This window comes from Poromitra crassiceps (genome assembly GCF_964638095.1).
Source record: "Poromitra crassiceps genome assembly, chromosome: 10".
NCBI classification, from domain to species: Eukaryota; Metazoa; Chordata; class Actinopteri; order Beryciformes; family Melamphaidae; genus Poromitra; species Poromitra crassiceps.
Window position 1 is genome coordinate 36595149 of NC_139631.1, and position 17694 is coordinate 36612842.

At 46.5% G+C, this 17694-nt stretch overlaps 1 protein-coding gene across 3 annotated transcripts in view; it reads left to right on the plus strand.

The window, feature by feature from the left end:
• Positions 1-17694, plus strand: part of LOC310783544 (hexokinase-2-like) — a 55833-nt gene that overhangs the window by 12724 nt on the left and 25415 nt on the right. For 2 of the 3 annotated variants that reach the window (XM_083644428.1, XM_083644427.1), the window contains exons 4-9: positions 125-244; positions 1913-1942; positions 3026-3121; positions 5627-5726; positions 8957-9140; positions 10567-10728. In XM_083644428.1, the coding sequence (XP_083500554.1) occupies positions 125-244; positions 1913-1942; positions 3026-3121; positions 5627-5726; positions 8957-9140; positions 10567-10728 (692 nt within the window). The remainder of the gene's footprint in view (positions 1-124; positions 245-1912; positions 1943-3025; positions 3122-5626; positions 5727-8956; positions 9141-10566; positions 10729-17694) is intronic. The other variant, XM_083644429.1, reaches the window with a different exon arrangement.

Genomic DNA, 17694 nt, shown 5'->3' on the forward strand with positions numbered 1-17694 from the left:
TGTCCACATAGCTAACTTCTTCTCTGTCCCGTAGCTGTTTGACCACATAGCTGACTGTCTGGCTAACTTCTTCTCTGTCCCGTAGCTGTTTGTCCACATAGCTAACTTCTTCTCTGTCCCGTAGCTGTTTGACCACATAGCTGACTGTCTGGCTAACTTCCTGGACAAGATGGGAATAAAGGAGAAGAAACTCCCCTTGGGCTTCACCTTCTCGTTCCCCTGTCTGCAGACCAAGCTGGACGAGGTGAAGGATTGAGCTTCTTTTCTCCAGGGTTTCCACAGCTCCTTGAACTCTTTGAAAGTTTGTGAATTTAAGGGGGAGAGAGAATCAAGCCCTTGAAAGGTTGAAAATAGACAGAAATAGACATGGGTTGTTAAAAGTGCTTGAAGTTCTAGTGCAAGAATAGAAATGGAAGTTCTTTTGATATTTCTTATGATACATTCAAGCCTCTCTTCTCTTTTTAATTGTTGTCTGTGAGCTCCTGTAAAGCCTGATAGTTCTCATTATAAACATTCTCAGTGTTGTAACAGTAATATAACCGTGTCTCATACTATGCCGGGTTGGGTCCTTGAATTTGAGGGAATTCGGCCTGGAAAGTCCTTGAAAAGTTGACATTTCACACCTTAGTGTTTCATTGCACACGCGAGTGTGTCGCGTCGTGTCGTGCCGTGTGGTGTGGTGTGGTGTCGCGTCACGTCACGTCACGTCATTCCAGTCTTCCCTTGCATTCACACCAAGGAGAAAGAAAGCTTAAAACTTGAAAAAAGCGATTCGCACCACCCGGGGGAAAATCACATCTACTCACGCATGAGAAAATCGCTTAAAGTTAGAGTTAAGACTGCCAGTGCGAGTCAAGACTGGATTCATAACTAATCTATGAATAATTTGGTTCTGACCGTCGCACATGATGCATGATGTCAGTAGTAACTGGCTGGCCAGGTTGGGGAGACATTACATTTGGAAAAAGTGTGTCTACATTTGTTTATTAAATTGCATCATTTTTGGCCCCGCGACGCGACAGCCACGCGGGTGAAAGTGCGGCGCAGGGAGTTGGATTGCAGACTCAAGTGCACGTTCACACCGTACGCCAACCCCACGCTGAAGCCACGCAGTTTCATTTCGGCGTCCTTGTTGGGCAGAGTCCGTTCACACCAGCCGCACGCCACGCCATGCTGAAGCCATGCTAAAGCCACGCTGAACGGATAGTTTCAGCTTCTGTTCTGTTTTACAAGCGTGCAGTGCACAGCGGCCGACATGCCAGGCATGAAGTCAATGTAAGTTGTGAGGGGCCGGAGGAGCGGCTCCGAGTCGGGCCCTGAGGAAAAGAGAGTGTTTCTGGTGTGACCGGTTTAGCGTGACACTCCGCTTCAGCGTGACTTTAGCGTGGCTTTAGCGTGGCGTTGGCGTATTGTGTGAACAAAGCCTTGTTGTGAGCTGTGAATTTCAGGCAATATATTTTTTCTCCGAACGGATCTATCCTTTTGGAATGAAGCTCATCACTCAAATATGGCAGCTAACCTTGATTGTTTCCTGTGTGTTGTCTCTGTGTGTTTCCTGTGTGTTGTGCCTGTGTGTTTCCTGTGTGTTGTGTCTGTGTGTTTCCTGTGTGTTGTGTCTGTGTGTTTCCTGTGTGTTGTATCTGATTGTTTCCTGTGTGTTGTGTCTGGGTGTTTCCTGTGTGTTGTGTCTGGGTGTTTCCTGTGTGTTGTGTCTGTGTGTTTCCTGTGTGTTGTGTCTGGTTGTTTTCTGTGTGTTGTGTCTGGTTGTTTCCTGTGTGTTGTGTCTGTGTGTTTCCTGTGTGTTGTGTGTTTCCTGTGTGTTGTGTCTGGTTGTTTCCTGTGTGTTGTGTGTTTCCTGTGTGTTGTGTCTGTGTGTTTCCTGTGTTATTTCTGTGTTATTATGGATAAAAAGGCAACAAATCCAATGGATGAACAAGCAAAAGTGAGGACACTTATTTCCAGCCTGATCCCTGGTCTTAAAAACAGGACATACAGTTACACATTGCATAAAATGAACAACAGATCAATCAAGAATATAGAAAAACAAAAGAATACAAGCAATAAAAGTTCAGAAACAAATTAGGGAAAAGGCTCCGCCCACTACTCTAACTTACTGATTAGGAATTTTTTCAGAAGGTTCTTAAAACCGCTCAAAGAATTTGCAGTCTTAAAGGAACACTCTGCCCATTTTCAACCAGCTTTGTATCATTAGAACATCAGTAGTATATCAGAAAACTGTAAACGGTTTTGAAGTCTGTCATTTAATTTGACAGTTATTGAGTGTTAAAGTGTGGACCAGTGACATCACTGGTCCACACTAACTCAAATTAATAACTCATTCACTCAAATCAACTCTCAATAACTGTCAAACTAGATGACGGTTTTGAAGTCATTCATCTAGTTTGACAGTTATTGAGATTTGATTTGAGTGAATGAGTTATTAATTTGAGTTAGTGTGGACCAGTGATGTCACTGGTCCACACTTTAACACTCAATAACTGTCAAATTAAATGACAGACTTCAAAACTGTTTACAGTTTTCTGATATACTACTGATGTTCTAATGATACAAAGCTGGTTGAAAATGGGCGGAGTGTTCCTTTAACTTCTTTAGGGATCTTGTTCCACTCCTCTCCCCCTGTGTAGAGGAATGTACTTCTCCCCACCTTGCTTTTTAGGTTAGGAAGTTTCAAGTCCGCCACATTAGCTCTCGTGTTCAGGCCATGAGCGTCCCGAATAAACTAGAAATCCTCATAAAAGTAATTTAGGCATAGGTCATGCAGTATTTTATAGACCATGATGAGTTATAACTGTTGGAATCTACATTCAACAGGGAGCCAGTTCAACTCTTTAAAATGAATTGGGCCAATGTGCGTTGTAGGGCTGAGGTTAAGAATAACCCTCATTAATTTGTTTTGAGCTTTTTGAAGCCTGTCTTTTGATCTTGTTGTGTCTGGTTGTTTTCTGGGTGTTGTGTCTGGCTGGGTGTTTCCTGTGTGTTGTGCCTGGGTGTTTCCTATCTGCAGAGTATTCTGGTGTCTTGGACCAAAGGCTTCAAATCGAGCGGAGTGGAAGGACAGGATGTGGTCAGCCTCCTGAGGAAAGCCATCAAAAAGCGAGGGGTGAGGATACAGTCAGCCACTTTCACTGAGGGCCTAACCTGGGCCTAACCTGGGCCTAACCTGGGCCTTTAGCCTAGAGTTCCTGACCCCTTTCCACTGGTTGGGCCGAGGCCAAAACTGGGCTTTTTCAGGAACTCAAGCCCCACTACTTTAGCCCAGGCCATAGGCCACCCACTAGATCAGCTAAAGCCACTGACACTGACTACGTTTACATGCACACAATATTCCACTATTATTCGGAAAATGACAATATTCTGAATTTGAACAGGGTTATCTATTCCAATTGCATTTTCTGAATTTGGCCTTTTTCCGAATTTAGCATTTCCCGATTAAGACGTGGGTTATTCCAGTATTATTCGGGTTTTAGGAGGATTCTTTGATTATGAATACAGCGCATTCGGAATATGCATCTCAATTAGGGTTTTTACTGCAGTAAGCGACGCATGTTGCCTGTTTGTGGTCAACTGATGTGTGCTAGAAAGCACTAGAAGAGGCGATATAATCATATAATCCATCTTTGGCATGCGAAAAGAAATATCCACATTTCTGATCAGGAGGAGATGAGAAGTAGAGGGGTACGGTGGCGCAGTCGGTAGCGCTGTCGCCTCACAGTTAGAAGGTCCTGAGTTCGATTCTCGCCTGGGACACTGTGGGCGCTGTGGTTGTGTTCCCCCCATATCTTCAGTGCCTACTGCCCAGGTGGGTTATCTCGTCCTAAGGGCCTTTCTCTCTGTGTGGAGTTTGCATGTTCTCCCCGTGCTCCCCCAGGGGGTTCCTCCGTATCCCCACTAAAAACATGCAGAAGATCAGATCGTCATAGTCATCCAACCAGTGACGACAACATCCGAAGTTGGTCCCCGGGCGCTGTACGAGAAAGCGACCACTGCTCCTGGCCTGCCCCTCGGAGGAAAGGACATGCCTGGATGGGTTAAATGCAGAGGACACTTTTCACCGGCCACCGTCGGCATGAGTGTGTTGTGGCTGCATGCATGTATTGTGGTGTTCGTGTGACAATAAAAGACGGGCTTGTCCGTTACGAGAGTTTTACGAGAGAGAAACATCAATTTAAAGAGAGAGATATTTAAAGAGAAAGTGGTGACCACGGAAGTCCAAAATGCTTGCGAGCCTTGCGAGGTAATAACGTAGGCTACTAACCTACTTTTTATGAAAGACTTGGATGTGCAAATATCGCAATGCCAAACTTTCCAGCAGCAAGCTCCTGAAATGGACCAAGTGATGCTGGTAAGAATAGCACTGCTCTGTTTATTCTCAACAGAAAAAGACAGAAAACTCCGCCTACCTGCATCTCTCCCCCCCCCCCCCCCCCTCCCTCCCTCACGTGTCGGGGAGGGCGAGCTACGGCTGCACGTAAACGGGAATATTAGTGGATTATTCATTTAGTCGGAATATTGTCATTTTCCGAATATGGGGAAAACTGGAATATTGTGTGCATGTAAACGTAGTCACTGATCAGAATGCCTAAATGTAACACCATTGGAGCAAGTCCAATGTCGTCACGCATTTTACTCAAGCCTGATACAGGGTATCCTGATACAGGGTATCCACGGCGACTTGGAAAGTATTACAAGTTGATAAATCAATTTAGGGGAAATTAAGACCCTTAAAAAGTCTTAATTGCCATGTGACAGGTATTAAATTGTGTAGCTAAGGTGCTGACGGTGTTAAATGAGGATAATGATATCGTCCCATATTGATCGCGGACCCCTGAATTGAATCGATATCGTATCGTGGCAGACTTTGTGATATCGGAAAATATCATATCGTCGTCCAAAGAATGAATATAATATTGTATCGTGATGAAACTTGTGATTTTTACACGCGTCTTAAAAAAGGTCTTTAAAGGTATTGAATTTGACTTCAACATCCCTGCATAATATACCCTGTGGTAACATGAGCGTGGTTGTTTTCCTCTCTAAATGTCTGTAGGTAATTATCCTCATTGAGGTTTTCATTTAGATTCGTTCCTCTAAATCTTATGCCTCACGCTGTAGCTGTGTGACGCACAGCGGGTTCACCAATAGCTCTTAAATGGCCTAAAAGCTCGAGCTAATTTTCTTTTCATTTGTCATGCTGTTTGATACTGTATTTTGTGCGCAAATATTTATTTTATTCGTGTTCAAATTCAGAATGAAAACTCCCTCTGACTTTCCTGGTCTCTATGGCACATTTATATTTGACTGAACACATAACCTGAATGTGTGAGGAGACTGTCTGTTTACATTTGGTCTTTAAATGTACAAGAGAATTGACTTGGGGGCGGCGGGGGGGGGGGGACAATCAGCGATGGATTCAGGCTATCGTCGTTCCACGATGTATTTGTTCAACAATCACCCGACCCCAACCTTGGGGAAAACACTGTACTTTATATTGTTTTATTATTGTACCATCAGCCAGAAATCATGACATTGAATTAGCAGCCTGATAGCTATTTAAGACTCATTCCTGCTGCTCTAAATAAATCTGTGCTGTGAATTCTTCTTGCAGGACTTCGATATTGACATTGTGGCAGTGATCAACGACACAGTGGGCACCATGATGACCTGCGGCTATGACGATCATCACTGTGAAATTGGCCTCATTGTGGGTGAGTCCAGTCTGAATGTAAATCAGATCATAAGGAGAAGTGTGGCGTCTGGGTAGTGTCGAGTAAAAGCACTCTCCTACCACCGCGGAGAGCCAGGTTCAAATCCGGCCACTGGTACTTCCGGCTTGGTCAGACGTTCCCTGCTGCAGACACAATTGGCCGTATCTGTGGGTGGGAAGCCGGTGGGGTATGAGTCCTGGTCGCTGCACTAGCGCAGTGATTCCCAACCTGTGGTCCGCGGCCCCCTGGTGGGCCGCGAAGGTATTGCAAGTGGGCCGCCAAATCATTTCCAAAAAAGTATGATTTTTGAAAAAAAAAATTTTTTTTTTTTTTTTTTCAATTTTTTTTGGAAAGATTTTGAAAAATCATACTTGAAAAAGTATGATTTTTGTTTCTTTGATGTTATTGCTTTTGCTTGAATTGAAGTTTCATCTTTACATCATCTTTATATTGGGTTTGTGTTTATTTGTAACCCTATCGATTTAATGGGCTTTCTTCTGATATTTGGATTTTGTTTGGATCTGATATTGGATGTCAAATTGTTATGAGAATGCATTTTTCCATTGTTGAAGGATACCGTTATTTATTAATCATTTGTTAATTAGCCTGTTACAGACAGCCCCTTGCTTGTCATTTCTGACATCTGTGTGGTGCTGATGGACAGCTCCTTGAATGGTTGGTGTGTGTGTGTGTGTGTGTGTGTGTGTGTGTCTGTGTGTGTGTGTGCGTGTGTGTGTGTATGTGTGTGTGTGTGTGGACAGCTCCTTGAAAACTGTAATACTGAAGGTGTTGCAACATGTTACAGGTGCTGTGTTAGTGACTGTGGAGCTTCCAACATGTTTCTCCTGTATTCAGTTCAGTCCTTTATGTTCAATTTTCAATAAAAAAGTGCTCTGAGAACGCATTATATGGCCTTTGTATTTATGGGGTCGGAGGTGGGCCGCGAACATTTTTGAGACATAAAAGTGGGCCCTGAGTTGGAAAAGGTTGGGAACCACTGCACTAGCGCCTCCTCTGGTCGGTCGGTGCGCCTGTTTGGGGGGGAGGGGAATAGCGTGATCCTAGCGTGAGCATCCCAAGCCTCTTGCATACTCGCTTTTCTCCATTCTCCATCATTCTCCATAGTAGCTCTGGGAGAACTTGCCCCCCCCCCCCCCCCCCCCCCCTCCCCCAGCGATGTCATCGGAATCAAGGGGTAGCAAACAACCTGTTCACCTTATGTTCCAACACAACTAGTTACTTCCTATTGTGTTTACACTTCCTGTGACAGTACAGTACTAGTGACTGTGAGCAGGTAAAACAGACCGTGTTGAACAGGAAGTCATAACACAACTGCGTCAAGTAGGCGGGGCTACATACGGTGAATAGTATGAGAGAAAATGGGAGAAAATCTGGAAGAGAGAGAGGGGGGAAAGGATTTGTAAATGTCATTGGATCCCCACAATATAATTTTTTTTTACAGGCCAATTAGTACAGAGCATCTAGGATTAAGTCTTAAATTAATAGAGGCAAAGTTATTTATTTTCCCATAGACATTTCGTTAAATGCTCATAAAAATAGTTTAACTTTATCAAACCAAACGGTTCAGCTATATTTAGAATCAGGAGAGACTATAGAACATTTCACTCGGACCAAAACATAAAAAAATACATTGAAAAAATATTTTCTTTAAATCCGCATTTTTTTTTACGTTTTGGTCCGAGTGAAATGTTATGTGGCCTCTCCTGTTTCTGAATATATCTGAACCGTGTGGTTTGAACAAGTAAAACTATTTTTATAAGCATTTTACTAAATGTCTATGGGGAAAATAAATGGCGGATGAAAATCTCTGGTACAGTGCTGAAGCAGGAAGTAGACGGTCACTTTGCCTCTCTATGAAACTCAAGTTACCCTGGTTGTGTCGCTTGTGGTCCGCTCAATAATAGGTAGCATAGCATTAACCAGTGTTGGGGGTAACTCATTATAAAAGTAACATATTACATGTGATATATTACTTTTAGCAGTAACTGAACACTGGCATTAACTCATTGAGTGCCAGCCACTTTTGGAGAACGGACAGTGCCAGAGTTTCAGAGCGTTTTCAGTGATTTCTCGAGGCCCACAGAATATTGTGTGATATTACTATGTAAACACTGAACACGCACAATGAACGATGAGACTCTATTGTATCAGCAGCAAAAAAAAGTTTATTGATATCATTTTCCGTTCTTTAGTTATCAGCCGGAGAAGATAGGTCAAAAACAGCAAAAACAGCAGTTTCAACTTAGAAGCTGAGTTATTCAGCCTTTTGTGAAATGAAGCATTTCAAGCACATTCACTGACTCTGAATCTAATATTTTCTGATGTAGTGACGTGGTGTAGTTGTTGTGTGGTGCCATGCGTGCCCCACCCCCCTCCCCCCCCCCCCCCCCCCCTCAGCTGCAAACTCCTCCCCACACTAACACACAGCCACGCACCCAGCGTCTATTTTCGGAGCGCTCCGTTTTTGTGCACCGCTCCCAGCGCGACACAGAAAAAGCCAAACCGGACTGCTGAATGGTTTGGCCCTTCGGCGTCGGGTGCTGCTTTTCTGGCAGCTAATCGTGTCTAGAAACTATCGCAGCAGAGACAGAGGGCGAGAGGGGCTCAGTTGTGGGCGCGGATTGACTGCTGTTCGCAGCCACCGTCAGCTCCAGCCTCTATGGCTCTGGCTGGAGCGAGCGGTTTCTCTTTCATCACGGGGCTTTTTCCTGCTGTTTTCCTGACTTTTCTCTAATCTGGAGAGCACTGTCGCCATCTGATGAGTCCGTAAAATAGGTTATACACCTTCAATTCCCACAATATTTGTACAGGAGATGCACGAGGCTTTGATCCACGTCCCACCGTCAAAAAAGGCAATTGACGACAGCTATCGTCATTGGCACTCAACGTTAGTAATCGAATTGACGACGCCTGTCGTCATTGGCACTCAATGAGTTAACAAGGCAGTAGTGAGGGTCAGCAGTGTTGGCGAGAGTTACTTTGGACCCTTTTCACCACTTCAAAACAAGCCTTTTAAAATACATCTTCTTATGATGGCCTCGATCTTATTGTATATCTATCTCTAGTCCAAATCTGGCAAAGCACTTTGTGATAAAGCTGTTGGTTAAAAGGAACATTTTGTTAAATCGTTCACATTTTATTTGTGTGGTTAGGAAAAAATATTGATTTTGAAGTTTTGCTTAGTAATCTGTTATGTTCTCACCCACAAGGAACGGGCACCAATGCCTGCTACATGGAGGAGATGCGCAACCTTGAGCTGGTGGAAGGCGACGAGGGCCGAATGTGTGTGAACATGGAGTGGGGGGCGTTTGGAGACGACGGCACCCTGGGCGACCTGCGCACCGACTTTGACCGGGACATCGACGCAGGCTCCCTGAACCCTGGCAAGCAGCTGTGAGTGTCTGCTGACTCTGTTAGCTTGCTGTTGCAGGAATCCCCTGGGATTGAAAGATTGAAAGGCTTTGTGACGCTCATGAGTTTCAATTCCTATGATGGAAACACTACAGGCAACACAACCAGACGGTTGTTTACTGTACTGCAGCGATTCCCAAACTGTGGGCCGCGGCCCACTAGTGAGCTGTGGAGGTGCTGCAGGTGGGCCGCGAGTGAGTGGTCTGCCAATGCTCCCGATGCAAATTTCCGCAGGTAATCAAATGGCTGTAGCAGGGTCATTTTTAAAGGTCCAGTGGAGATCCTGTTATCAGAAGAAACTAGAAGACCTAAGGCTTTCATTGCTACCAAGCTTCCTATGCTAACTTGTCGGCAAGGGGGCTAAATAACGCACCAAACGTAGGTTAAATTTGGGCGAGGGCAAACTATTTCAAAGGGGTTCCTTGACCTCTCAGCGCAATTTATCTGAATGAAAATTGGTCCAATGGGTACCACAAGTCTCCCCTTTACAGATAAGTTCTGTACAGATGTTCTCCCTGTTACCCTCAGGGAGAAGATACAGCGTTCCAAAAGCACGCACAAATCGCTTGAGGAACAGTTTCTTCCCGCAGGCCACGAGACTCCTTAACATACACAAATAGTGTAGTAGCCGTACTGTACCGTACTGTAGCTGCTACCATTACGTATGTCTAATGTTTAATTGTATGTTTAATAAGGAATATGCTATTTGCACCTGTATGTCAAATACGCCAAATTTAAAACGCCAAGTTTAATTTAGTTTAATTGTATGTTTAATAAGGAATATGCTATTTGCACCTGTATGTCAAATACGCCGAATTTTAAATGTTTAAGCACGTCTAAAGTATGCACATGACATGTGCACCTATGTGCAGTGAATATGCCACTGTCTCTGACTTGTCTTATCACTATACTGCCTTATTGTTTGTTGTGTCTCTTGTTGTTTTTGCACTCATATGCCCTGTTATATTTGTACTATGTTGTAAACGGAGTCCACAGCACAAGAATTTCACACGTGATACTTGTACCATGGAGTGACAATAAAAATCTTGAATCTTGAAGATAGGATTTTTCAGCGCCAAGCTAAAACAGGAAGTTGGCTTGTTCTGCCTTCAGAGTGAAAGCATAAATTGTGTCACTTATGATATATATATATCTTTTTTTTAGCTCTGCAGGGCAACAAATGGTTAGACAAGTATAATAGTATTAACTAATCGAAATCGAAAATCAAATTTTTAGAGAAGAAATCTGAGATTTTCTTTTTAGGCCAAATCATGCACCCCAACTGCACACACGTACCTGGGCTCCCATGTCGATTTTACGTGACAATCAAGCAGATAGATTGTAGATTATAGGCTATTTTATTCAAGCATCAATAGACACCAGTGATCTGTTTTGCATGTTGGTGCAGGTTTGAGAAGATGATCAGTGGGATGTACATGGGGGAGTTGGTGCGTCTGATCCTGGTGAAAATGGCCAAAGAGCAGCTGCTGTTCCAGGGCCAGACCACACCAGACCTCCTCACCACCGGACACTTCCACACCAACTACATCTCTGCTATTGAGAACGACAAGTAAGTGAGTGCGTGTATGCGCGCATGTGCGTGCGAGGGTAGTTCCACCAGTATAATGTTTGACCGAATGCTTGGCCTCCATGCTGCTTACCTGGCATAATCCAAGTCTTCAGAAGCCCAGAGATGCCAAGTATATAAGATCTGATGTACCTCATATACTTCTTTTTATTCAATGGTACTTGATAAGTAAGTATTGTAGGAAGGCCCACATTTGTGACACTTTATTGTATATCGGCTACATAACTTCTATTTTATTTATATTTGTTTATATTTCTCCCTACCTGAGTGTGAGCAACTGTAGCATGACCCAATTTCTGCGCGTGTACCACTGTATGGTTTCTGTGGCTTCGTATTCATCTTCCACGATCGTGCATGTCAAATCTGTCTTTTATCCCACATTGTAGGCTACTTTTGTGACTATTAAGTCACTATTGTATCGTCTGATTTCCACGTTTAATGTGGCTGCAGAGTGAGCGAATACCAATAAGAGGATGAGATGCGCTTGAAGGATTGCAATGTAAAAAAAATAAAGATAGTTCTATTTATACACTCAGCAGGGAAGGATTAAAGTCATCACTTTGTGACATCAGCCATCAGTGATTTATGACACACTGATGCTGTCATAGACATTGTTATGTTATCAGTGATGTCGTCAGTGAGTGATCTCATAGTCATAATGTTGATATCTGACAGACACACACACACTTGATGTCATCAGTTATGTCAATTGAGCAATTGTGATGTTATCAGTGTCTGTCACAAATCATTATCATCAGTGACGATGTTGATCTGATCACTTATGTTAATTGGCAATTGTGATGTCATGCAGAGCCATTGTGACAACACAGTGATGTCATAAATCACTGATGATGTCACATAATGGATTTATGGCATCATCACTGAGGTTAGAGGTCAGTACCAAAGTTTCATTTCGGGTTCAACAGCTCAACAGCGTCGGATGTATGGGTTCGATGCTCAGTGGTTGCGAGGATGTACTGCATGTACCCCACCCATGGGTACATCCGCCTGTTCCCCTTCCCATCATCCCCATCATCATCATCACTGATGATGTCAATGTCACTGATGATTTTAAGATGATTTTGACTGACATCATGTGATGGCATGACACATACATACAGACACTCCTGGAATATGACACAATATGACAGACCCTTGCCAGACATACTGACAAACAGACAAAGAGATGCACAGACACTGCTAGAATTATAGTATACTAGTCCAATTCTTCTGGGGCTATAATAGCTTTATAGACCTAGACTGATGACATCACAATTGGCACATGTGTGCAGACATACTGACACACTGACACATAGACACTTGCCAGACATACTGACACACTGACACATAGACACTTGCCTGACATACTGACAGACACACGGACACTGCTGGAATTATAATTCCAGCAGTGTCTGTCAGTATGTCTGGCAAGTGTCTGTCCAAGTGTCTGTGTGTCAGTATATCTTTAGTATATCTGATGATGTCATCAGTGATGTGATTCTTCCTGAGTGAGGTTATTATAAGTTCTGTCAGTATATCTTTAGTATATCTGATGATGTCATCAGTGATGTCATCCTTCCTGAGTGAGGCTATTATAAGTTCTGTGATGATGTCGTCACGGATGATGTCACCAGTGACGATGTCATCAGTGATGTGATCATGCCTGATGAGATCACTGACATCCTTCCTCGGTGAGGCTATGTTTGTGTTTTCCCAGGATGACGGGGGCACAAACCACTGATGACATGACTGATGACATAATCAGTGATGCACAATTGCTCTCTAATATATAATGTATCTAATAATTCAAGGAGTGTCTGTCTGTCTGTCTGTCTGTATTGGAGATGGAACGATTAATTGATTACTCGAACGTCAGAAAATTAATCAACTATTTTGATAATCGATTAATCGTTTTAAGTACAATTTTAAGAGAAAAGGTCTAAATTCTCTGATTCCAGCTTCTTAAATGTAAATATTTTCTGGTTTCTTTACTCCTGTATGACAGTAAACTGATATTATCTTTGAGTTGTAGACAAAACAAGACATTTGAGGGCATCATCTTGGGCTTTGGGAAACTGATCGTCATTTGCTATCATTTTTTACACCAAACAACTAATCAATTAATCGAGAAAATCGACAGATTAATCGATTATGAAAATAATCGTTCCTTGCAGCCAGGGTGGCCTCCATTGCCCCTCCCTCTGGCCGTGATGCCCTGAGATCCCTAAGGCCACCTTGGCAGTGCCCTGCTACCAGCCTGCTACTGTCAGTTGCTTTAAAAGCATCAGTGGTCTCAGTTGAATGTAACCTGTCCTATGCAAAGGATGTGCAATTGAATAATTTTAACACACATTTCATAAAAATCACTCTTCATGATGTCAATAGATTAATGGTCTTAGTGCCCTGACATGTGGCCTTGTGCCTTAAAAAAATATGCGACAAGGCCAAAGGACCACGGCCCTAAAATGGCGAAATTCCCACCCTGCTTGCAGCCCTAGGGCCCTATCTATCTTCGCGCCGTTTGCGCGCCTCTATCTTCCCTGCGTCTTAAGCTATCGTCTGCGTCCACCATCCAGTTTTGCGCTGGGATCTAAGCGCATGAGACAGGTGTAGGCGTGGCCCAGGCGTGTCCGTGGGCCTCTAGCCTATCATCTCCCTCCCCGCAAGTGTAATTTTGCACTCTGGCGAAGATACCGTCGCTATGTTCCGAGCGTAAACAGAGGTTTGGGCGTTGACCGTGCCAAAATAGGCGTTCCAGCGCAATATGTTGGAATGCAATGCAAAGGCCTCGGGTGCTCTCAATTTTAACGCCACCAAATAGCTGGTCTTAGCGCAAAAAAAAAACTACGCCAGGCGTACGCCTGAGCACAGACAGTATTCTCCGCGCAGTGCAGGAAATCCTCGCTTGCCCATTACGCACGGCTCGCGCGCGGACACACTTCCCTCCTCAGAATGCCACGTTGATTTTCAACTAACCTAACCTAACTAAAAAAACACACCTTGATTTAAAAATTCATCAATGTTGAGCCCGATGCTGACACGGCCATCATCAATGAGGCCATTTACACCTGCCGTTAACATGCGTTTTCTGCCATCAGATTGCAATCTGATGGCAGAAATGGTTTTCCTCTCAATCCGCATAAAGTTGCTGTATCCAGATTGAGAGGACACATTGCATTTACACTTGTGTTCAATGTGTACACAATGCATCCCTGACCACCTCCGGAGGTGGTTTGGCCGATCAGATTGCAATCCTTCAATGCGTTTTGGGGGTGTTTACACCTGGCATTTCAAGTGATAAAACACAATCTGATTGCAATCTGATCACAGAAAACGCATGTTAGCGCCAGGTGTAAATGGCCTCATTGATGATGGCCGTGTCAGCATCGGGCTCAACATTGATGATGACCATGTCAGCATCGTTTTTTATCCTTTTTATCCCCCATTAGTGCTAATTTAATTTAATTTATCCTGGTTGCTGCTCCACCCTCTGCCGATCTGGGGAGAGCCGAAACTGGCTCCATGCTTCCTCCGAGACATGGGCAGTTAGCCAGCCGCTTCTTTTCACCTGACAGGGGAAGCTTCACCGGTAGGACACAGCACGTGGGAGGTTCACGCTATTGCATCCAGTTCCCCTCCCTCCGAACGGGCGCCCCTAACGACCAGAGGAGGCACCACATTAGCAACCAGGATACTGCATGTTTTGGTGAGGGGTTCCTATATGAAGGAAATCCCCAGGGGGCATGGGGAGAACATGCAAACTCCACACAGAAAGGCCCTTTTGACGACCCCACCCGGGCGGTGGGCACTCGAGGACATGCATACGGGCACGCACTCCTTCAGCGCTCACAGCGTCCCAGGTGGGAATCGAACCCAGGACCTTCTAGCTGTGAGGCGACAGCTCTACCATGGAGCCACCATGCCCCTAGGTTCAACATTGATGACCGTGTCAGCATCGGGCTCAACATTGATGACCGTGTCAGCATCGGGCTCAACATTGATGATGACCGTGTCAACATCAGGCTCAATGTTGATGATGGGTGTGTCAACATCGGGCGCATCATCTGCTCCTTTGGCCTCGTTTGTCATGTATCTTCTGTAACGCATGTACAATATAAATACAAGAAAGGCAAAACCCAAGCAGACCAAGACTACGACCACCAATGGTCCGATCAAGATATAGTTGTTTGTGAAGTCATGCATAGCGGCAGCGGCAGGTTTGATCTTGCCAAGCAAGGTGGTGGTGTGGGAGGGGAGAGTGGTGGATCCAGGCAAGGTGGTGGTGTGGGAGGGGAGAGTGGTGGATGCAGGCAAGGTGGTCGGCTGTGATGGGAGAGTGGTGGATCCAGGCAAGGTGGTGGTGTGGGAGGGGAGAGTGGTGGATCCAGGCAAGGTGGTGGTGTGGGAGGGGGGAGTGGTGGATCCAGGGAAGGTGGTGGTGTGGGAGGGGAGAGTGGTGGATCCAGGGAAGGTGGTGGTGTGGGAGGGGAGAGTGGTGGATCCAGGCAAGGTGGTGGTGTGGGAGGGGAGGGTGGTGGATGCATGCAAGGTGGTGGTGTGGGAGGGGAGGGTGGTGGATCCAGGCAAGGTGGTGTTGTGGGAGGGGAGAGTGGTGGATGCATGCAAGGTGGTGGTGTGGGAGGGGAGAGTGGTGGATCCAGGGAAGGTGGTGGTGTGGGAGGGGAGAGTGGTGGATGCATGCAAGGTGGTGGTGTGGGAGGGGAGGGTGGTGGATCCAGGCAAGGTGGTGTTGTGGGAGGGGAGAGTGGTCGATGCATGCAAGGTGGTGGTGTGGGAGGGGAGGGTGGTGGATCCAGGCAAGGTGGTGTTGTGGGAGGGGAGAGTGGTGGATGCATGCAAGGTGGTGGTGTGGGAGGGGAGGGTGGTGGATCTAGGCAAGGTGGTGTTGTGGGAGGGGAGAGTGGTGGATGCATGCAAGGTGGTGGTGTGGGAGGGGAGAGTGGTGGATCCAGGGAAGGTGGTGGTGTGGGAGGGGAGAGTGGTGGATCCAGGCAAGGTGGTGGTGTGGGAGGGGAGAGTGGTGGATCCATGCAAGGTGGTGGTGTGGGAGGTGAGAGTGGTGGATGCATGCAAGGTGGTGGTGTGGGAGGGGAGAGTGGTGGATCCATGCAAGGTGGTGGTGTGGGAGGGGAGCGTGGTGGATGCAGGCAAGGTTGTGGTGTGGGAGGGGAGAGTGGTGGATCCATGCAAGGTGGTGGTCTGGGAGGGGAGAGTGGTGGATCCAGGCAAGGTGGTGGTGTGGGAGGGGAGAGTGGTGGATCCATGCAAGGTGGTGGTGTGGGAGGGGAGAGTGGTGGATCCATGCAAGGTGGTGGTGTGGGAGGTGAGAGTGGTGGATGCATGCAAGGTGGTGGTGTGGGAGGGGAGAGTGGTGGATGCAGGCAAGGTTGTGGTGTGGGAGGGGAGAGTGGTGGATCCATGCAAGGTGGTGGTGTGGGAGGTGAGAGTGGTGGATGCATGCAAGGTGGTGGTGTGGGAGGGGAGCGTGGTGGATGCAGGCAAGGTTGTGGTGTGGGAGGGGAGAGTGGTGGATCCAGGCAAGGTTGTGTGGGAGGGGAGAGTGGTGGATCCAGGCAAGGTGCTGGTCTGGGAGGGGAGAGTGGTGGATCCAGGCAAGGTGCTGGTGTGGGAGGGGAGAGTGGTGGATGCAGGCAAGGTTGTGGTGTGGGAGGGGAGAGTGGTGGATCCAGGCAAGGTTGTGTGGGAGGGGAGAGTGGTGGATCCAGGCAAGGTGCTGGTCTGGGAGGGGAGAGTGGTGGATCCAGGCAAGGTGCTGGTGTGGGAGGGGAGAGTGGTGGATGCAGGCAAGGTTGTGGTGTGGGAGGGGAGAGTGGTGGATCCAGGCAAGGTTGTGTGGGAGGGGAGAGTGGTGGATCCAGGCAAGGTGCTGGTCTGGGAGGGGAGAGTGGTGGATCCAGGCAAGGTGCTGGTCTGGGAGGGGAGAGTGGTGGATCCAGGCAAGGTGGGGTGGTAGGGGGGAGTGGTGGATGCAGGCAAGGTTGTGTGGGAGGGGAGAGTGGTGGATCCATGCAAGGTGGTGGTGTGGGAGGGGAGAGTGGTGGATCCATGCAAGGTGGTGGTGTGGGAGGGGAGAGTGGTGGATGCATGCAAGGTGGTGGTCTGGGAGGGGAGAGTGGTAGATGCAGGCAAGGTGGTGATGTGGGAGGGGAGAGTGGTGGATCCAGGCAATGTGGTGGTTGTGAGCTCTGTGGGTGTGCTGATGGTCGTGAGCTCTGTGGGTTTCCTGATGGTAGTGAGGTCTGTCAGTGTTCTGGTAGTTGTTTCTGTAAAAGGCTGCACTTGCTCGGTGGTGGGCGAAGACGCCAGCTGTGCTTGCATGAGAAAGAACTCCTTGGAATCGCTACCCATTGTATTAGTTGCTGTGCAGTTGTAGGCCCCAAAGTCATTCTGAGAATCTGGAGTGATCTCCAGGTAGCTGACGGTTGGTGTGCTGTAGATCTTGACGTTGGTGGCGTTGCCGCTAGGCAGCTGTCGGCCATCTTTTGACCAATGCACAGAGGTTTCTGTGTGGGAAAGCACCTCACAGCTGATATTGACTGGTTTTCCCGCCAAAGTCGATGTGGACACATTGCCCTGGATCTTAGGACGCTTGATTTTTACGACCACCTTGATGAGCCGACAGTCTTTCTCATATTTGCTTTTGCATCTGTACCAGCCTTCATCTGTTTTTTGGATGCCATGGATCAGGACGCGGTTGTCGGAGATCGTGAATCTTAAGTCTTTGTCAAACTGCGTCCAATTTCTGGACCACGGGGAACAGGGTTTGTCGACTGGGCTGATGGCTGAGGGATGATACTTCCTCCATTCCGAGTTTTTTATATTGCAGCTGATATTGACAGTCTCCCCTTCGTTGAACTCATGTCTGCTGGGAAGCAAGACCGTGACATTGACTGTGACATTGGCCTC